At 49.1% G+C, this 21,974-nt stretch overlaps 3 protein-coding genes and 1 long non-coding RNA gene across 5 annotated transcripts; 1 reads left to right on the forward strand and 3 right to left on the reverse strand.

The window, feature by feature from the left end:
- Positions 1–1,921: 1,921 nt before the first annotated feature.
- On the reverse strand, positions 1,922–3,980 carry LOC101767797 (ankyrin repeat-containing protein P16F5.05c). The gene is made up of 6 exons (XM_004958513.3): positions 3,766–3,980; positions 3,558–3,645; positions 3,058–3,122; positions 2,647–2,715; positions 2,514–2,563; positions 1,922–2,387 (listed from the first exon to the last, which is right to left on the reverse strand). The coding sequence occupies exons 1-6, from the start codon at positions 3,841–3,843 to the stop codon at positions 2,276–2,278; spliced, it is 462 nt and encodes a 153-aa protein (XP_004958570.1). The 5' UTR covers positions 3,844–3,980; the 3' UTR covers positions 1,922–2,275.
- Positions 3,981–6,903: 2,923 nt separating this feature from the next.
- Positions 6,904–7,852, forward strand: LOC101768208. The gene has a single exon (XM_004958514.3). It carries the CDS (start codon positions 6,989–6,991, stop codon positions 7,703–7,705), a length of 717 nt encoding a protein of 238 aa, XP_004958571.1. The 5' UTR covers positions 6,904–6,988; the 3' UTR covers positions 7,706–7,852.
- Positions 7,853–13,839: 5,987 nt separating this feature from the next.
- LOC111256457 lies at positions 13,840–16,846 on the reverse strand. The gene is made up of 2 exons (XR_002676554.1): positions 16,186–16,846; positions 13,840–14,671 (listed from the first exon to the last, which is right to left on the reverse strand). It is a non-coding gene; the product is annotated as an uncharacterized LOC111256457 (long non-coding RNA).
- Positions 16,847–17,614: 768 nt separating this feature from the next.
- Positions 17,615–21,044, reverse strand: LOC101768621. 2 transcript variants are annotated; one of them, XM_004958516.4, is made up of 8 exons: positions 20,839–21,044; positions 20,605–20,752; positions 20,004–20,191; positions 19,748–19,919; positions 19,240–19,442; positions 18,824–18,946; positions 18,637–18,740; positions 17,615–18,166 (listed from the first exon to the last, which is right to left on the reverse strand). In XM_004958516.4, the coding sequence occupies exons 1-8, from the start codon at positions 20,921–20,923 to the stop codon at positions 18,032–18,034; spliced, it is 1,158 nt and encodes a 385-aa protein (XP_004958573.1). In that variant the 5' UTR covers positions 20,924–21,044; the 3' UTR covers positions 17,615–18,031. The 2 variants fall into 2 exon arrangements, with proteins under 2 accessions (XP_004958573.1, XP_004958572.1); XM_004958515.3 differs by having other exon boundaries at positions 19,240–19,445.
- Positions 21,045–21,974: the final 930 nt, after the last annotated feature.

Genomic DNA, 21,974 nt, shown 5'->3' on the forward strand with positions numbered 1-21,974 from the left:
GGCGGGCCCCCGTGTCGCCGCCCCCGTCCCCCCGCCGGGCAGCGTCGTAACGTGGCGCGGCGCAGTTCGTACGACGCGGAGTAACGCGGCTGCTCCCCCCGTGTCTGTGGTCCTGCAAGGCGTTCGCGTCGCCCACGGCCACGGCCGGCCAAGACGGCAAGGCCCCCAAGCGCGTGCCCAGCGACGCATTGCCTCCCCTCACGTGCACACAGCCCGCACTGTCACGCGCCCGCTCGCGACGTTGTCAACGGCTCAGCGTGACATGTCCCCCCATTCCCCCTGGGCATGCATGCATCGCATCGCATCCCTGCGTCTCACCTCATGTCTCTGCCGCCTGCGTGCGTGCGTGCGCTCGTGCCTGCCAATCCGACTCTACTAGTGTATGCTACCAGTGAAGTGCACTGTGCCCTAGTTACTGCCAAGTACGGAGTACTACTGTACGCGCCATCAAGTGTAGTTCATCTCGCACAGTTGGACGCAGCTTTCTTGGATCTGCACAAGGCGGCCTCTGGCGCAAGCGTACAAACCACTGACAGTAACAAAACCTGCAGGCTAGAACTAGAAAGAGCTGGCTGCAGTGCGTGCAGGCGCAGAAACTGGCAAGGATACCCAGTGCATACAATTACTGCAACGTTAAGCTACCCAAAGATAGCCTGGTGGTAGAGATGCACGTGAATGGCCGGCTGCAGGCTGCAGCGATCCAGAGCTTGGATCTTTCACGGTCAAGTAGTAATGGCATGTACTTAGCCTGCAATGTCTCCTGAACCCGGGACGTCGTCAAGGTGAAAATCTGCTGAAAGGCCTTCTTGCAACCCAGTTACTTTTATTTACTGGCCAATCTGCAGCACGAGAAGCAGTAAAAATTTCACTACTATATGCAGTGAAGATTCCAATCTGCATCACGGGCTCAACTGTTTCCTGTGGAACGGTGGGCTGATCCTGATCCGAATGAATGCAGGCGCACGCCCATCGCGATCCGGGGATCCGGGCCTTCTCGGCCGAAATGTCAAAGCGGGGAAGCTCCTAGCGCCTAGCACCACTGCTCAGTGCTCTGCTCAGGCAGGCAGCGTCGCCGTCCATCCCCCCCAGCACTCGTCTCTGCACCAGGCCGGCCGGCGACGCACCCACCATTAAAGCGGCGCCGTTGCCGTCGCACGGAAGGCGGTTGTGCCCGAAGAGTGAAGAGCATTCTACCTCTACACATGCCGTATTTACATCGTGCTACTACTATACTTCTACACCTCTACTACTCAGTACCCATATGCTTCTGCATCACGGGCCATCCGTGCCATTAACCATGGCGGCGGCGGCGAGGACGGCGGCGGCCTCGTGCGCTTCACGCCGCGCCCGCCACGCCGTTGATGCCAAGTCGGCATGCCACACTGCTGATACGGAGGCGGGAGGCGGAGGGGCGTGGGCCTCATGCCCTTTGTCTCAAGTCATGACCTTGATTAATGGGTTGCTTTTGCTAGAAGCTCCTGATCCAACCCGCGAGACTGACCTCGGACAGCGACGCATGCACCATTAGGTTCACTCGGGGCTTCACGGTCAGCGAGCAGAATTATGAGAGCGAGCTGAACACTTGACCTGGTGAATGATGCGTCGCTGGGGCCATTACCAGACCTGTCGATGGAAATGGGTCTCGGTTGTCACGGCAGAAAGGGTCATGGACGCACCAGTAGGCATCGTCTGGATCGACCAGGATGAGAAATTTGTCAGATTGCATTTCGCAACTGGGCGAAGTGGGCTCTGTGACTGTGCGCTTTCGTTCAGAGAGGCCCAAAAGTGCAAAGTCAAGAGTGGCAATGGTCCAAACTCCAAACAAAGCATAAAAATCCTATCCAATAACAAGCAAGTGGAGAAAATCCATGGTTGCAGTTTCACCGAGAAAACAACAATCATACAGTGATATGCTATCACATTTCAAGGCAATAAAGGTTGGAATCACTAGAACTAGGAGCCAGGGAACTCCAAGGAAAACGAAAGTAGTCCACCACAACAAGCAAGACGCTTGCAGCATAATAGGAGAAAATCCATATCTTTGACATCTGCACATCTGGTTTACAAGGACAGGTTCGCCTTCCATGGTCTCATGTCACTGACACTAACAGGCGATTGCCGACACATATGATAATTTCAACTCATGGCAAAGGCTAAGTTACCATATTGCCCAGATAAAAGGCCCATCAGAATCAAAAGTGAAATGGACAGAACTACTGAGAGATAAGAGCAAGGTTGCAAGTCATTCATAGCTCCAGGTACTCATCAAGTCCTTTTAGGATACAGTAACACCATCAAGCTCGGCTTGGGCTACTGCTGCACCGATTGCATCGATCACATCCATCTTGCCTTTGGTCACCGCTTCATCCATAGGGGTTTTCTCATGGCTGCAGAACACGAATCATGGTATAAAAAGTGAAATCATTGCTCAGCTAAATTAAATACACAGTGATCGGAAAATGCGCTCATGACGATGTCACTTCTTAAGACATGGTCATTAACACTGAACATACCTGTTCAGAGCACTCACACTAGCGCCAGCAGATATCAAAGCCTTGATTACCTGGGTCAGATATTTCAGAAGCAACTGTGTCAGAAACTACTTAATTGGTACAAGAAAGCAAAAAAAAAAAACAACTAATTTACCTCTATATGTCCATTGAGGCATGCCCAGTGGAGGGGTGTGTTCTTCTCCAAGTTTGTGGCATTAACATTCTGCGTTTCAGTTATGCAGTCACAAAGATAACTCATTAGTCTAGCCCCCCCAAAAGAATGCAATTTCATAGGGTTCAGGCTTGCTTGGGGTTAACATGGCCATTGCCTGAAATAGGCTTATTTTCTATTCAGGCTAGATTGGTCAGTGGATCTTTTGGTTAGCTGGTAATCCAGCAAAATGAAAAGGACTTTAATTGAGTTTTCATATAAGTTGGCTTAGCCTTTCTCTAGTAAGAAGGGCGTACATACTACAAAGAGGCTTAGCTTTTAGTTGAGATCATGAAACTGTGACATTTAATCTGGTTCAACACAGTAAATAATGGTACAAAGTAGATTTCTTACTGCTCCATTTTGAATCAAGTATTCCACCACAGCAAGATGGCCATTGGCAGAAGCCATATGAAGAGCTGACAGGAATGGGGAAAAGGTTAGTTAATGGCCAAGAAAATAGAATTCGACAATAATCTTTGATGAAAATCAGTCATCACACTTTCACACAGTTTAAGAGTTTAGGCAGTCAATTGGCGATTTGCAGCTTGATGATATTGGCTTGTAAGCATAAGCCACTGAAGATAACTACAGAAGTAGGTAAAAAAAGGTTCACTGGCACACAACAGACCGAGGAAAAACTGCACATAAATTACTACTAACTTCTCATATGGTGTTCATTCACCAAACAGATATGCATGCTACATGGTTCCAGTTTGTTCTATGCAAGTGTATGATAGTCACCACAACTGAGCCATATATTATACTGGCATGGTAAAACTGGAACAAAATTTTCTAAATAGCATAGTAAGAGCACTTATAGCAGTGAACGAATTCAGAGAAACGAACGCAACCTGTACGGCCTTGCGAATCTGTTGAGTCCAGGGAAACGCCAGCGGAGAACAGGGTGACAACGTCCTCCAAGTCATCGTACCTAGCGGCCTGGCAAGTTAACGGAACCAAGTATCCACCTCAGTTTACGGTAGCGCATACGAACAAGGGGAAATAGAACTCGCCCATGAAGGGGCGGCGGAGATTTTGGGGTTTGGGGCTGGGGCTTACGTCGATGAGATCCTGAGCCTGCTCAGCGGTGGTCGCCGCGGCCGCCGCGGGGGTTGGCTGCGCCGGTTCCACGCCCATCAGCACACGACGCGAGAAGCTGAGGAGGAGGAGGAGAAGACGATGCGGCGGTGAAGCACGGCTGCCGGCGGCGCCTGATGCTGCTGCCTCTGCGGGGAATGCGGCGGCGGCGGTGGTCGTGTCTGTTCCAATTTCCTCCTTGCGATTCCTCTCGTGGACAGCGATACCGGACATATCTCGGCCCACGGCCCAATCAAAGATCTTGGGTTGACTACGGGCTTAGTTGGGACGGATTGGTTTGGATAGGTTCACCATTTTGGGCCTTTCATTGAGATGGACTGATGGAGAGCATTCGATCCAAAGCGTTTTAAGTTGCATTTTTCTTTTGTTTTTCTGGTTGAACATTGTGATATTGGGAATCATGTTTTTCTTTTCCAAGAAACCTACATGTACATGTGCTATTTTGTACCCGAAATTTAATTTTTGGAGAAAAGAAAATAACATTCATAGCAAGTCTTGTACTCAGAACCGAGATGAGATGGCAACCACAAACATGTATAATGATTTTTTCAACAGCTGGTACAACGGTGAGATGGCAACCACATACTGTATAATGATTTTTGCAAAATTCACGGCGGTGGTTCCTTATCTCAATCTTTTATTTCTTGAAGGGCTGAACCGGTCAAATTCGTTTGTCAACCCCCCTGATCCTACGATTACTCCCTGCTGCAAAACTTTCAATGCACTTCTTAGTCAAAGTTACCTCACAAGTTGCTAAGTTAATACTACTACAGGTCTACAGCACCAAGAGGTAATTGCAGGTTTGGATGCAGCTAGTGACGTGTGCCATCTGATGCGTTGACTCAACCAGCTGCCAGATGCCTAGTTCGAAAAGAGGATTTGCTATGAACCGCCGACTTCATTCGACGTCAGACCTGATTGACCAAGTCTAAGCCATGTGCGTTGCCAAAAATTATTTTTAGAACATCATTCTGTTTGAAAGCAAACATAACATCATTCTGAAGAATTCAGGATGTGCGTAGTACACTAGGGTATCGTGTGAGTACGTTATTAGAAATTTAGATTAATAGATTGTTATGCTTATATGTCCATCTTATCATTAAGTAGATGCTCTTTCTTTCTTTTTCTTTTCTTTTTTTGCGAGCATCTAGGATCTATCTAACAGTTGGTCAATTCATAGTTTTTTGGGGGTGAGGAGTGATGAGTTGATCTGATGCATGCTTAGAACGTGCAAGATTTAATTAGTTTGTTTTCACCCAAACTTCGATGGACTCGAAGATCATAGGAACTTGCATGCTGACTGCAGAAGATTACCAATCGATTTACGAATTACGATGGCTTGGCGCTTGCACATGCTCAGTCAACCCATGATCAGATCAAATCCATCAGCAGTTGAGCACCTTATCGATCAGGAGGAGAAGTCAACCGTCTGCCGCAGTGACGGGGAGGTGAACTACGTGCATGCGACCACGGCTGATGAGCCTAGCTGGGCGCAGTCAGCAGCTGCGTTCTTCGTACAACGTCTTGCAAGCTTCATGGCTGCGACTTTTTCTTCTTTCATTTTTTTTAACAAAATCAAACTTACTTAAGCATTAACTCTGCTGCATCAAGTTGCCCCATCCAACTACGTCAGGCCTTGCGACATGCCAGGCAATGCAAGTCGTCGTCCCTCCGGATCTAGTCACGCGTGCGAGGGAAAGCTTCAGACGCCGGACGCAGCAGTCGGTCATCACTCTGGCCGACATGGCGACATCGATCGATACCTTTCGCAACAAGGCATTTGGATTGTGATTTGGTGCTGCTTTGGTACTGATTAGTACTCCCTTCGTTCCAAATTGTAGGTTATTTTAATTTTTTTGAGAGTCAAATCATCTTATGTTCGACCAAAATTACATAGAAGATTACAAAGATTTATGGCACCAAATAGATATACTATAAAATATATTTAATGAAGAATCTAATAGTACTTATTTAGTATCATAAATGTTAGTTATTTATTGTATAAATTTGGTCAAACTTGAGATGTTTTGATTTTCAAAAAAGTTGAAATTGTTTACAATTTGGAATGGAGGAAGTATTCAGTAAGTTTAATTGTGTCAGTCGTGTAAATTAGACGCATCACACTTCTGAATTGCTGATATGAAGTGAGGGATTGGGTCCAACTGATGCGGTCCTGGATCCTGATCGCGCAGCTTTTGAGTTTGTTATAAACCCCAACCATTTGCTGATAAATCCCTCGCCAAAACTCGAATTGCAATGCTCAAATTAAAATGCAGGCGAGAACGATGGATCTAGAGTAACACAAGCGCTATCATAGTCGGCCAATTATAAGCAAATGATAGGAATAGGATCGATCATCGATGGCACTCTCTCGATCTGAAAAGTAAAAGGTCGACTCGGTCTGTAAGCCAGAACGTTCTCCCTCCCCATCGCTGGTGACGCTGGGCCATACCATTCATGGCTCCATCTGACACCACCAGTCTGCTTGACTTTGTCGCGCCAGAACGATCACGAACGCTCGAGCCAGCCACGCACTGTGCCAACGCGTGCAGGTCTTGGCAAGCTAGCAGCAGCCTAGCACGCCAACGCCAACGCCTCGCTCGCCGCCCTGTCCACAAGCTCGTCTCCGTCGGGTCCAGGCTACACGAAACGGAACGGCAGGCACACACAACACCCCGAGTCCCCGACACCCTCGCCGGCACGGCAACTGCAGGCAGGCACGGCCAAACCGCCACCGCCACCGCCACCGCCACCGCCACCCCAGACGCAGCCGCGCGCCGCCCTTCCCGTCTCCCACCACTAAACGGAGCCCCCCACTTGCGCGCGTGCTCCGCGGCACGGTTTGACGGCCGCGCCCCGTGCCCCGGCCCGAAAAACACCCCAGTTCGCGCGCATCCCACGCGAGAAAACCGCTTCCGCACCGCGAACCAGCACCCGTCTGAGTCTGACCACCGACGCGATGCCATGTCGTTGTCAACCGCCACCCGCCCGGTCCCGGCATGGCACCACGCCCATACATGTAAAACCTCCTCAAGTCCTTGCGGTATATATAAAACCTACTGCTCGCCCTCGTTGCACCTAACAACCGAGAGATCGAGCGTGCCACCGAACCCTAGTTGCAAGCTCATTTTGCCTGCTTCCGCGAGCTGCTCCAACGCTCGTTCGCGGCGCGCGCGTGCCGGCCATGGCGGAAGGCCTGCTGCGGTGGCTCTGCGTGCGCCGGTGGCGTTTCCGTCGGGGCAGGCGCGTGGCGCGGCTGGTGCTGTGGGGCGGGGAGGCGCGGGCGGCGGAGCCCGGGAGGGCGGTCGGGGAGGTCATGGTGGAGCACGCGGGGCGTGTGGTGTGCCGCGCCGACGGGTTCCGGATCGGGCGCCCGGTGCCGGTGCTCGACATCGAGGACCGGCTCGAGGCCGATCGCACGTACCTCGTCGTCCCCGTGGACCGGCTCCCGTGCGGCGGGGTCCTCACCGCGGCGTCGCTCGCGGCGCTCTCGCACGGCGGCGGCGGTGGCAAGGGCGCCGGTGGTGGTGGCAAGTCGTCGGCGGCCCCGGCGGCGTCGCTGGCCGGGGGCTCGAGGAGCCCGTTCGAGTACGCGAAGGACGAGGACGGGCGCACGGTTATCAGGGTCACCGAGGAGTTCATCGTGAGGGCCGTCACGGGAGGTGGCAATGGCAAGACGCGTGGCGGCAGCGGGGACAACACCGACGGGTGCGGTGCGCTTTGCAGCACGCCGGAGCTGAGGAAGCACTACGAGCTGCTGGTGGGCGCGGAGAGGGGGCGGCCGTGGTCGCCGCAGCTGGACACGATCAAGGAGCGGAAAGGGCGGAGGCTCGTGGACGTCGTCAGCCCGGGGAGGCTGTCGCCGGTGAGGCTGCTGGGGATGGACAAGGGGCTCAGATAGGATAGGTAGGAGCACGATCGCAAACAAGCCAATGACACCACCATCTCAGATCTCACTGGACTCATGCTGCTGGGGTTTCTTTGGCTGAAGATGTTGATTCTCGATTGGAATCGCACATGTCGATAAATGGAGGCCTTTGAGTTTTAAGACAAGAACTTGAACAGCTCTACAGCCGCGTCTCAGTATATAACAAATTCAAATGTTCAAGTTGCATGATCACTACGGGCATGCTCGGCTCTCCGACTCTCCCCCGTTCCGCCGGTCACGACGGGCCCCAAGGCCCCAACACCTCCGTCGACTCACTTGGTTCATAGTTCATACTTCAAAACTGTGCTTTGCCTAGTTCCGTGGTTCGCCAATCATCGTTCTCGTGTTCCGACCCTCGCTGGAGTTGGAGCTCTCATCGGAGTTGGGGAAGACGATGCGATCACAGAACACAAACACAAACACGAACAACGCATTTTCTGTTGTAGTATCTATTTGTAGAAGGAAAAACATGCAGGCTGTTGAGGCCACGACGTGTGCACCGCACGCCACGCTCCGCCGCAAGCTGCGCCATCCCCCAGCTCCAGAACGTGCCGCGCGGCTCCCTCAGCTTAACGAAGTTCCTGCATGGACGAGCACGCGTCAGAATGCACAAGGACGTGCCCAAAAGAATTGGGTCATTGCCTAACTTAAAATCAAACAATTGAATTGGAAAACAAACTATCCTAACAAACGCGCCAGAGCTTATTCAACATTCTCCCCCTAAAACTGGCGTCGTTCACTTCAGCTTCATGACTCCGATCAGCTCGCGAAGCTCCTGGAACTTGGACTTCTCGAGTGCCTTCGTCATGATGCCCGCGAGCTGTCCCTGAGTGCTCACGAACGCCAAACGCCCCGCCCCGCCATCCACCCACTCACGAATGTAATGGAATTTAGTATCTATATGCTTACTACAATGGTGAAGTACCGGATTCTTGCTGAGGGTGATCGCGGACTGATTGTCCATCTTGAGCTGCGGCGGGGACACGTTCATGCCGAGCATGTCTTCCAGCAGTCGCCTGAGCCAAACTCCTTGGCACGCCGCTGCAGCCCAGCGATGTACTCCACCTCGCACGATGACAGCGCCACCACGCGCTGCTTCTGTGATTGCCAAGTCACCGGATTGCCATCGAGGAAGTAGACGATGCAGCTCCATGTCACTGTCACTGTAGCCGACGAGAACAAGCCTGGCATTGCTCCTGGTTTACGCCAAGCCATAGTCGATCGTCCCCGCGATGTACCGGAGCAGGTACTTCATCGCCGCCATGTGCTCGTGCCTTGGATCCTCCATGAACCGGCTCAAGTATCCCATGGCGAACGCTAGGTCCGGCCGTGTGTTCATCACGTACCGCAGGCTGCTGATCAAGCTGTGGTACTTTGTCGCGTCGATCGCCGGTGATGTGCTCCACTTCGATAGCTTCAGTTGTGTCTCCATCGGCGTCGCGCACGGGTTGCAGGCACCCATGCCTACCTTCTCCAGCACCTTCTTGGCGTAAGCGACCTGCGAGAGCTCGATGTCGCACCTTCCTTGCCTGACCTGGATGCCTAGGTAGTAGGATAGAGCTCCTAGGTCGCTCATACGGAACATAGTCTTCATTTCCTCCTTGAACGCGATGATCTCTTCGTCGGACTCCCCCGTGATGATGAGATTGTCGACGTAGATCCCCACTACTAGCCGCTTTTGCTTAGCGTTGCGCGTGTACAGCCCGTGCTCGTACTCGCTCCTAGTGAAGCCGAGTGTGTGCAGGTTGGCGTCGAGTTTGGCGTTCCACGCCTGCGGCACCTGTCAAAGATCGTAGAGAGCCTTGTGCAGCTTCAAGACCTTGCGCTCGTGCTCGGCGGCGATGAAGCTGGGCGGCTGCTGGACGTACACTCCTCCGTCAACTCGCCATTGAGGAACGTTGATTTGACGTCCATGTGGTGCACCGCCCATGACTTGTGAGCGGCCACGGCCAAGAGCATGCGCACGAACTCCATCTTGGTGACCGACGCGACCTCCTCGTAGTTGATCCATTGGCACTGCACGTACCTCTTCGCGATGAGCCGGGCCTTGTGCTTGGTGATGTTCCCGTGCTCATCGTGCTTGAGCTTGAAGACCCATTTCAAACTGATGGCACGTTGCCCAGATGGCAAGTCCACCAATGACCAGGTCCTGTTGTGCTCGAGCATCGCAGCGCGTCACTCCTTGACGCGCTTCGCCTCCTCCGCCGTCATCAGCTCCTCTCCAATCGCCACCATGAGCTCCTAAGTCACCTCCCGCTCAGCAAAGCCCGAGGGCGATGATGCCCCGAGGACATTGTCCATGGTGCGTAATCGGAGGGAAGCGTCTTCGTCGTGGTCGTCGTCCAGATCGAGCTCCCCGGTTGGTTGGGATGCGAACTCGATCGCGGCCGCCGGCGCAGGCATTGGTGTGCGAGGCTCTGGCCTGCACATGGGCGTTGCCGCACTGCGCGGCATCGCGGGTGCTAGTGGCGTCGTTGGTGTTGGCGGCGTCGCCCGGCGCTGTCGGTGTCGCGTCAAGACCTCCGTGCCTTGCCGTCATCGTGACGAACTCCACCTGGAACGGCTCGTCATCGTCATCCGGCCTGGCTCCTTCTCTGCACCCTAGTCCCAGCTTCGCTCCTCCTCGAACACATCATCACAGGAGATGTGGACGCGCCACGACTCCAGGTTGTAGAAGCGGTACCCCTTTCTTCCTAGTTCGTAGCCGATGAAGACCATGGGCGTGCTCCAATCATCGAGGTTGGCGAGGTGCTGGCCACTGTTCTTGACATGCGCTATGTAGTCGAAAGTGCAAAGGAAGTGGACAGGGGGCTTGGAGCCGTACCATACCTCATACGGGGTCTTGCCATCGACGCTCTGCGTGGGGGCTCTGTTCAGGATGAACACGGCCATTGTGACCGCCTCCCCCCTGAAACCAGCCCGGCAGCGCCCTCGCCTTCATGCTTCTAGCCAACCCCATCACCATTTGATTCCGCCTCTCGACCACCCTATTCTGTTGGGGCGTGTACGGAGCGGTGAGGTGCTTCTGGACTCCTTGCCTGGCGCAGTACTCGAAGAACGCGTGCGCCGTGAACTCGCCGCCGTGGTCAGTGCGCAGGGTGCGCATCTTTCTTCCGGCCTCCACTTAGCGCTCGCCTGGAAACTCACGATGGCGTCTGCAGCTTGGTCCTTGGAGCTTAGGAGCACCAGCCATATGTAGTGGCTCAGGTCGTCGACGAGGAGGAACAACTTGTTGCCGCTCGGTGTCGCCAGCGTCACCGGCCCGCAGAGATTGCCGTGGACCAACTCGAGCTTGTTCTCCGCGCGATACTTTTCCTCGAACAAGAACGTGAGATGCCGCTGTTTCCAAGCCAAGCAGCTGTTGCATAATTGGTCGAGGTGGTCGATGTGCAGCAGCCCGCGCACCATGCCTTCACAGGCCAGCTTCTGGAGCACGCGAAAGTTCAGGTGGCCGAACCTTGCGTGCTAGCGCCATGCCGCGTCGCCTCCCTGCGCCGCCAGGCACACCGGCCTCTCGATGTCGAGCTTGAGGACGTAGAGCCGGTTCGCCGTGCGGGTCAGCTTCGCTAGCATTCGTTGTTGCTAGTCCCAGATCCTGAGCACGCCATCTTCAATCAGGATCTTGTATCGCTCCTCGTCGAGCTGGCCCAAGCTGACAATGTTTGCAGTGAGGCGCGGGATGTGGTACACCCTCTCGAGCGCCTGGTGCTCCTCATCCTTGCACTTGAAGAAGACGATGCCGCGCCCCTCGATGCCAATGATGGAGCCATCCCCGAACTTCATGGTGCTGTGGATGCCGATGTCCAGCTCGGAGAAGGCCGACCGCATGCCCATCATGTGGTTAGTGGTGCCCGTGTCGAGGATCCATCAGGTGGACTCCCCCTCACGCCCGCGCCCAGCTGGACGAAGAGCTTGTTCTCCTCGAGGTGGATCGGGGTGGACTTCGCTGACGTCGATGGCGATGCGAGCGGCAGCGGTTGGAAGGAAGAGGCGGCGTTGACCTCTGCAGCGGCCAGCATCAACATGGGCTCCTCCACTTCTTCAGCTTGGGCCACATGGGCCGCCTCGTCACGTTTTTTCTTGCAGCACTCGCAGGCCCAGTGGCCCTTCTTGCCACAGTACTTGCACTGGTCGTTGCCAATGGGCCCGTTTACGCCACCGCCGTTGCTGCCACCGATCTTCGGTGGCCGCCCTCCGCCGCCGAGGTCGTGGCGTTCCTCCGCCGCCTTAAGCCTCCCAATCAGCTCCTCCACCAAGACCTAGCTGAGGTCAAGCAGGGTCTCAATTGACATGGTGATAAACCTCGCGGAAAGCGCCTGGAGAAACTTGCGGACGATCTCCTCTTCAGTGCACTCGTTGCCGAGGACTCCTAGCTAATTCGCGAGCCTGTTGATGCGGATGCCGAAGTCGTCCACCGTCTCCCTGTCGTAGAACTTGAGGGCGTCGAAGTCACGACGCAACGTGTTCGCCTTAGCCTTGCGGACGCGCTCCACGCCGACATGCATCCTCCTGATCGCGTCCCACGTGATCTTGGTGGTCGCCTTGTTGGCGATCGTACCCATCATCTTTGTCGGGACTGCCTTGGAGATCACCTCCAGCGCCATGCGGTCCTCCATGTAGTCATCGGTGCCCACCGCCATCCATAGGCCCCGCGCCTGCAGCATCACGCACATGAGCATCGTCTAGCCGAAGTAGTTCGTCTTCGTGAGCGCTGAGAAGGAGCCGCCGCCGCTGATCTCCTTGGTGACGGGATGGATCACCGGGCCTCTCTCGCCGCAGCCGCCGCATGGTGGTAGGCTCCTGTCTATTTTGTTTTGTGGAAGATAGATAAGAGTTGAAATTTCCAGCCCACCACGATCCATCTTAACCTTATCTTCTTATTCCTCACCTTCTTCCCCAACCCTCTCATTTGTTTATGGTCCATTGAAAAAAAATGTTGGATAAAAAATATTGTACAACATTTTTCAAAAAAGTTGGACCAACATTTTTTTTCTTAAAAAGTTGAAGCAACATTTCTTCGGAAAAAAAAGTTAAAGAAGAAGTTGAACCAACATTTATTTGAAAAAAGTTGAGCTAACATTTCTTTAGAAAAAGTTGAATCCAACATTTTTCGGAAAAAAAATTGCATTAACATTTTTAAAAAAAATCCTTGATTTTTTTCACCGCTGGCCGTGCCTTCTTCTCCGGCTCTGGCTCCGACGGCCAATGGCGGTGGCATGCAAAAGGCCGTGTGGTCGGCGAGCCCGCGCGGGTGTAGGCGGCGCGCCGCGAGCAGGGCACAGGGCGGCGGTGCAGGCAGGGGAGAGGGGAGCAGGGAGGAAGGGAGTGAGGCTAGGATTTGGATGGTGGCGATTTCACAAAATTGAATATTTGCACGAATCTCAAGCATTGGATGGAAGGTACCATAAAAAATCTTCCGTAAGATGGGTTGGATTTCCACGTGGCGGCGGGCTGACGGCGGGCGACGCATCAACGACGGCGAGCGCAAGGGCCACGCGGCGGACCCAATTCCCCAACGCGGGCCTCAAACAAAACAAGGATGGGCTCAAGAAACTGGGCCTCCGCTTGGCCCAGCCGCGCTGCCGCGTCCCCCATCTTCAGCAGATCGAATCGGTCGCCGTAACCTCCCGATCCAACGGCTATAAATACCGTCCGGGGTGGACGGTAAATGAAACTAGTAATTGGCCTTGCGCGCGGTGTGTTACATGATTTGATGCTTTGTTGTGGATGAAGTGTTAGAAATAAACAGGGTCTGATAATAACATATTAGATAAGCACATATTTACATACAATATATAATATTGTTCTATATAACTTAGTAACAGCATAGTTTCATGGTAACTTCAAATCCATGAGACCATACAATACTCGACGTACCACATATAACAATATAACATTGTCCTATCAAATTTCGGACAAGCAAGGTAGCACCCTAGCTTAGCATGAGCAGGCATAGATTATTTACAACATAACTAAGATGGTGTTTGATTCGTGCTAAGGTAATGTAAACACAAAGGGAATCAATTACCCCCTTTGTTTGGTGGCGCTCTGATAATGTAATCAAATTACGGTGTGGGTGTTGTATCTGATTACGATGGGGGAGGAGAGATAACAAGCTGGTATAGATATTATTTAGGTAAGGGATTTGATTACAGTGTCAATTGATTACAAACTACCGCAACCAAATATATGTAATGGAATTCGTTACCCTCAATGATCAAATTACATTACATTTAAGCTAACCAAACATCAAATTACGTTACATTTGAGCTAACCAAACATCACCTAAGAGTAGTCTTGGGTATGGTAGACTTGATCACTTGATAGCATAGGTGGAAACAGCACCGCCATCATACTGCTTGTGGACGTGTTGTTGATTGTGCAATGCAGAAATGTTGGAGACCTTTAATTTGTAAGATGGTCTGCTCAAATATGCAATGAACTGAGGAAATTGGAAAGAATAAACCTCATTCAATAGTAAGTAATAGTTACCTTGTAGCTTATCTCCATTCCTTTCGTTCACAGTAAAAAAAAAACAGTGCTTACGGATTCAAAAGTCCGAGCACCTCGAGATCACTAGAATGTCATAGAAAAAGTAGCAAAGGATTATTTTTTTAATCTCATTTGCTACTAAGTTGTCGAAAGATAAGTAGTTGGACCTTTCATCACAGGGGAAAACATGGCAATAGCAATATGAGTCAAAAGTATTGGGCTAAAAAAATTCAAAAATCCTTGCTTGCCAGTAAAGTGGACGATGTATGCTGTGTCCCATACACACTGTATGCTCTGTCCCATACAATCGAAACTCCAGATGGTGATAAAAATGCAGTGAGGAATTTCCTCCTGTCATGCAGAATGTTTTATTTAAAGAGATCGAGGAGCCAACTTAGTACTTCCCTAAATATCTCTCCATCATTTATGCATATAATTCAACCTTACCTGTAAATAAACAGAACGCAAAAGGAATGCAGTATTAAGACCAATTTGCTTTTCTCCATAAATAGCAAAATTAAAAGACTATGCACCATTGGTAGCAGGTTTGATTATTAGTTTGCAATAAGAAGAATTGGACATTATAACTATCTTGCAACAAATATGCTATTAGCAAACGTGACAGGAAGCACTATAAAAAAATAAAATTAATATATTTAGAACCTAACAAAAAGCGGTGCTGTACCCTGAAAGCTTTAATTAGAGAGCATATTTTCTATAATAGATGTTCCATGAGAACATCAAGAGCTTATCATGTAGATGTATAACAGTCACTGGTTATCAGTTATCCATCATGTTTAGACTACATCTGAGTATGCCACATGAAAGTATTTATTTGCAGGAGCAGGTTGGTTCACTAAGATAATCCTCGAGGCGAGTACTTTGACACTGGGATATGGATGAAATAACAGTTGACCAAAAAAACAAGGAAAGAAACATCGAATTTCACTTTTCTATCCGTGCTGTTATTGTCATTGTGCGCAGAAGGATAATTTCATCGGCATTTCTAATTATTAATGTCTTTTGTGGTTCTAGCGTTCTGGATAATCTCCTTGATGAAATGCCTCGGCTTTAAGAATATAGTGCATATATTGTCTCCTGTTATTTTGTGAGGAGCATAAATATTGTTTCCAATGTTTAGGACAAACAAAATTTAGAATACAAAAGGTAACATATACTTAGAAAATGAGAAGGCACTTTGTGATAACAGAGCATCTCACTGAATTAGATTTAATATAAAATGGTAGGACCACCCATGCCATGTTGTGCATATTCATTTGTCAAATCAAATAGCTTTAGGGAAAATAGCAACAATATTTGGCATAATTTAAATTCAATATATAAAAGCACAGCACGGCCTCAAAGTCAGCCTAATTCAGTAATCAAATGAACACATGCATTGCAACTGTATAATAAGACTTACCAAGATGGTAAAACCACGGCTCCAAGCAACACTGCTCAAGCTATATTGAAAAGGAAACTATAGGAAGCACCATATCAATATATGCACTAAATAACTGCTGCCATGAAACCTGCACCTAAAAAAAGTAGCAGAGACAAGCACATCTTCCCTACATAACGACAGTGTGGCCTCCAACTATGCTGCTCTGTTCAGATTAACTCATAGAAATCTAGTTGTGAAAGAGATGATAAAAAAGCAAACAATGTGATTCCTTTTTTTTATTCATCAGCAATAAAAGCCTGGCATTAGAATCCTAAAGCAGGGTCTTGGCCACAGTCTATTCCTAGCAAACTTATCTAAGGTCATAGTCAATGCGATGCAACCCAATTAACTTCCCAAGGAGAGGTGGCAATGAGATGCGGAACTGCGGAAATTATGTAGTACAAAATGACTGCATTTGTTCTTTCCGCCTTTCCCTTTCGTGTTTAGCCATAACACCAATACATGCAGAATTAAAAAGGAACAGGAAACGGCACCAGATTACAGTAACCAAGCTTACCAGGCGACAGGCATCAACCTTTAAGGTGGAATCACCCTGGTTTGTGGTTTCCTTATCATGTACCTTGCACAGGAGGATAACAAATGTAAATTTAATTGGAGAACCGAACACTAAGATGGGGAAACCAAAAATTGAAATAGTACAAACAGCAAGACTACAGATTGGATATCCGCAGGTGAAATAGAAATAAAATTATTGTAGATTGGGGGAGGACGAACGGAGTCACCAAAACTTTCGGATGGAAATCGACAGCAGCAGACTCTATCAGGGAAAGGCCCGCCTGGCCCCCCTTGTCGCAGCCTGCAAGGACCTGTGCCGCTTGCCCTCACTTGGTGCGGCATTTGGATGACCACCATACCATCTCCACCACGACGCGCTGCTGTGCTACAGGGCCGCACTAATCGGCGGTGAAGCGCGCCGCAGAAGTGCAGCGCCTCCCTCGCCGATGAACCGCACCCCCCTGAACGGAGCCGAGAAGATGAGGAGACATGCTTTGAGGAGCCTAGGCACACAGGTGATGGAGGCAAGGTCGGGGCGGCCGCGGGAAGATGCGGAGCGGACCGCGGAGGCGAGGGGCGAGGAAAGAAGGATAGATGAAGAGATGAGGAGACGAATCGCCCGGTGAATCTCGCGAAGATTCCAGCCAACCGCCGGGTGACACATTAGCGGCACATGGTAAATCGCGGTTAGGATAAATCGAAACCGTGAAACTGGAATCAAACGGCGTAAATATTTTTTACCATCGTGGATACTGCGATTACTCGCATAGCTTGCCGCGTTTCATGTCTTCTATATTCTATATTCTATACCGTCCACCCCGAGCACCCGAGCGGCCGAGCCTCCTGGCCAGGCGCGCTATCGTGCTCGCCGCGCCGTCGCGCTTGGCATCGCCGGCGGCCGCGCCGTCGCACCACCCTCCCCTAGTGTCATATACGCGGCATTCGTCCCCGCCTACGCCATCTACCGCGCGCCTCCACTCGCCGCATCGCGCTCCGCGGTGGCGGCGCCGACATCTTCCCCGCGCCGTCGTGCCCGCGGTCAGGATCACGCCGTCACCCGGGACGACAGCGCCCAGCCCCGCCGCGCGTATTTCCCCCGACCCCGCAGCTCTGGCGCATTTCGCCTCCCAGATCGAGCGTGCCGGAGCGGACCTGCGAGTGTGGGTTCTGGCGGCGCGGGTTCTTCAGTCAGCCGTTCCGTTCACCCCCGCGATGTCTATCTAGATCGAGGTGAGGGGGCGCCACCGGGTAATCAGTTGGGAATGGAACCTGCGCACATCTGAATTCTGAACTTCTCATGCGGAGCAGAGGCGCACCACCGGCTAGCTCAATTGTCCACTTGGCACAACGCCACAGTGACCATGATGAAGTTATCGCACACGAAAACTTGGGAAACACCACATGGACAACAATTTAGATAACACAGAACAGAAACAAATTGCTCCTTTTGCTGCAACCTGCTGATGATGGCATTACATTACAGGTGCTGTATTACACACAGGTGTTTGATGCTATCCCTTACAGAGCCGAGACCCTGTTAAACGAGGGGAAAGGCTCAATAGACTGCGTAAAGGCTCGTCGGATATTAGAAGACTTCCTCCTGCAGTTCACGGAAAACTATTCACACAATATAAAGGCACGTCCGGCTCCGGCCTATATGCAACTATACAAGCATGTATGATAGAAACAGGATTCGGTGTCTTGCATAACCATAGTCATGCACATTGGTGCCGTCCATTGTATTGTCTAGTGGGTATTTTCTAGGTACAGTACCATGTGTACACTGCTAGCTAAAGAAGGCGAGACTCCTTGGTTTTGCTTATTTACAAATCAATCGCATGCCATAGCTACGATTGCAACAATTTATCTGAAAACCGAAGTAGAAGGATCACGATGCAGAGGAAAATAATGGTGGCTTCAATGACTGCATCTAAGGCCATCAGCTGCTCTGCTGCAATCTCAAAAGTTTCACGCCCACGCACCTGTCCAACATGAGCTTTGTTATAAGTAGCAATCCAGGGAATCCTTTTTTTTTACTGAACGATTTAACATATCTGTGAGTGAAAATTATGGTGCTACATGGTATAGTGACACTAGCATTTTCTGGTACAAATAAATTGTGACAAACAACAAGCACATGACATCAAAGCGAATATAAAGCAAGACTTCAGTGTTGCTGTTATTCTTTCGAAAATATTAGGACCCAACACTAACAGTTACAAAAGGTACACTTCCTACTTACGTGTAACTAGATGCTGAAATACCACTAGACATAACATGTCAAGGTAGAAAATAGATGCTGAAATACCACAGTTGGCTAAAGAAAACAAAGCAAACTTGGTGAATATCATTAACATGTACTTTAAAAAAATGAGCCTACCAGGGACTGCTAACTTTTTATACTGCATAAAGAGAAGTTAATGATCCATGATATCAGGGAAGAAATTCGAACCTCTAAAAGATAACTCAATTTAATGGGGAGGTTCTGCTCTGCATGTTGGATACAGTAACGTAACATATCCAATATAGCCAGATCAGTTTGGTAATCATCAGATCCTGTGTAGAATATATCAGATGAAGTACACTCATAATACAGCATATTAAAAGTTTGAAACATGATACAAGCAATGACGGAGTACCTGGTATATCAAAAATTTGCTGGACAGGAATGCCTAGTAGATCTACTAACTTGTTTTGAACACAAGCACGTTGTTGTATCGATAGTCTTTCACCGTTTGTGACCACAACAACAGGTTTATCATCTGCAGTAATGTTTGTCATAATTACATTCTTCTCTACTAAGTATTAAAATATCAACGAAAAACAATGTTCACAAAACAAGTTGACAATACAAACCAACAATTTATATGTAATGATATATATGGCAAAAACACAACAATATGTGTATGGGCATTTTCCATAGCACGGGTCATACCAGTTACAGGAATATGATAGTAACGAAATGTATATTTATTCATCAATATATGTGAAAAAAACTATTTTAGTAAAACTTTCTATTGTAAAAGGCAGACCAAACATATTAGCAAACCCCTACCTCCAATTGATAAGCATGGATACATAAATGTTTGACGCAGTATGTCAATGTAATCTTCCGTGTTACTCTCAATTGCCTGAAGGATAGAAACACCGTCAACAACAAATATCACAAAGTTGACCTTCCTGGTTTTGCAACGAAGATAACTGAACTGATTCCCCAATGGTTTAATGTCCTTAGTATTATTGCCTTCATTAGTATCCCTGCTAAAAGTGCAGAACAAATTCATTGAGCCATGTGTTTCTATCTTAAGGCTACAAGAAAATTAAGAAAATGAAACATATGTACCAAGCAATACTAATACATAAAAATATTGTAGATCCCTTGCGATGTACATTCCAATGTATAAAACATGTAACAGGCTCTTGAAATAATTCATTTCATGGTTTTCTATTAAGGAATTAACTCAAACATAGCTTTTCAAGTAGAATTAATTGGGTACCTAGCAGCATGAGGTAAAAAAAAAATCCCCAGCTAAGATAAGAGAATATAACTACAAAATGCTTACCCAGTCGCTATCTCCCCATGGCTGATTCCCTTTGTCATCCACTTCTGCAGTGTCTTGAAATTATTTTGTGGGTTGCATGATAAGCTCTGTGTATCATAAATACATATAGCAGTTGAATTCCTTGGAACTGGATACTCACGAAGGAAGACTGTACCATTTGATTTTGAATTTCCTAGCAAAATAAACAGTAATAGTAAAATCAAGTACAGTCGTGCATCACGATGAAACAGCACCCAGGAGAAGGTTAAAACCTTACCTGACACCTGTGCTCGATCTGGTGCAGAAGGGTCATCATCCTTGTCAAAGACCCTTGTAATTCGGTTCACAAGGGTGCTCTTGCCAGCACCTCTAGGGCCCACTAGCAGAAGTGTAGTGATCTCAGGCAAGATATAGTCCCCAGCTTTTGCTCCGCCAGCTCCCTCAATGCAATCCCCAGGCTTATACCTGCTCATAGACTAAGTTTCTAATAAAACACTTACTGAGTAAAAGATTAATAAAGTGAACTTTCTTAGGGACTTACAAGCACATCGCAACACTGTTCTGTTAGTTGCTGATTATTAATCTCTTCCAGTAATTAGATTTGGTGGTTTAATGGACAAACCCAGAAATTTCAGTCTTGAAACATATCGTGGTTGTTTGATAAACAGGTAGAATATTATGTTCAAGATGCGATCGTTGTACTTTGTATTAGAAACTGTAATGTGAGGATAGTTGTATTCTGCTTTTATATACCATAATTCAACACCGAAACAGGGTTTTGGGAAAGACGAGCGGAAACAGATTCATTTAATTATTAGAATTTCGGACTCTACCGATTGTGTTGTTAAAAAAAAAGAGAGAAAAAAAGATCAGGTTACCTCCTGATGAACTCTTTCGCCTCCCGCAGGTGGTCCTGCAGCCGGCGGCCGAAGTGTCGAGCATCCACCTCGGCGTGGTCGTAGACAGAGCACTCATCGGATTCTTCGTCGTCGGAGACCGGCGAGACGGCCACGTACTCGGCGAACTCTGCACCTCGACAAACAGGTAGTTCAATAAAGTGATCGTTCCAGATTGGGAACTGTGAGATCATAGGGTAGTGGCAGAGCAATCACCAGGAGGAAGGACCTCCGACGAGCACGACGGTGAGGAGGGGATGCTGGTGGGGGTGAGATCGCCGCCGCCGCCGCCGCCGCCCATGGAATTTACCTCGAATTTCGCGGAGTTTGGGTTTTCCTCGGGAGGCGGTTTGGGGGGCGGCGAAGACTGAAAAAGAGGAACGGGGAGGGGAGAAGCTACAACGAGGCAGATGCGCTGGGAACAGGCGGAGCTAAACTTACTAAACTAGTGGCTAAACTTTAGCAACTTTTAATCGCTAAACTGCTAAACACCCTAATTTAGTAAGTTTTTTTGCTAAAACTTGCTAAAAGGTGGACTGGACAACCTATACCCCTTATTTATTGCTTGTCTCCCCCTCCTGCGCACCTTTAATAAGGGTAGATAGGTCTTTTTACAGCTCATTAAATGCCATTAGCAAGAGTATCCAAACAGCTTTTACTAAAATTTAACAACTTTTAGTAAAAAGTTTAGCGAGAGAACCAAACAGACCCCTATTTTCCTCGTTGATTTCGTCTTCCGGCTGCTGAAGTTGGCTTTTCTGGGCGCTCCTATATGGCTTCCGGAATTCAGTTAAGCTTTGAAACTTTAACAGCCCACTAAGCCCAATTAACTTCCGTAACAATAGACTGCTTGCTATTCCATTAGATTTCGTGGGAACTTTTGCACATGCTGACTTTTTCCGCACTTTTAGACTTTTTCCACGAGATGGATTTTTTCAAATTATATTCAACATTTGATTTCAAATGTCAAAATGCATTTTATATGCATTCAACATTTTCATATACATGATTCAACATTTCACCCAATCAGATTCAACATTTTAGAAAAACTAGTTCAACAATTTTTATATAAAATGTTGAAATATCGTAATCCAAATGTTGAAATATTGGATGCAAAATGTTGAAAGTGCTTGTTGGAAATGTTGATGTTCACACAGTTTAAAACGATGAGAGACACAGCATTCAAAAAATCCAGTAACCATCAGACCTGAGTGCTAATCTGTTGAAAAGCATGATTCGGCAAGTGAGAGGTTAGAGAAAGCATGCACCAATCCATCCGTAGTCATACAGCGCGTGATTACTCCACAGTTTCACGACCCCCGCGTCGCTCCCCCCGCAGGCGACACGGGCGG

The sequence above is a fragment of the Setaria italica genome, chromosome II (assembly GCF_000263155.2).
Source record: "Setaria italica strain Yugu1 chromosome II, Setaria_italica_v2.0, whole genome shotgun sequence".
Taxonomy (NCBI): domain Eukaryota; kingdom Viridiplantae; phylum Streptophyta; class Magnoliopsida; order Poales; family Poaceae; genus Setaria; species Setaria italica.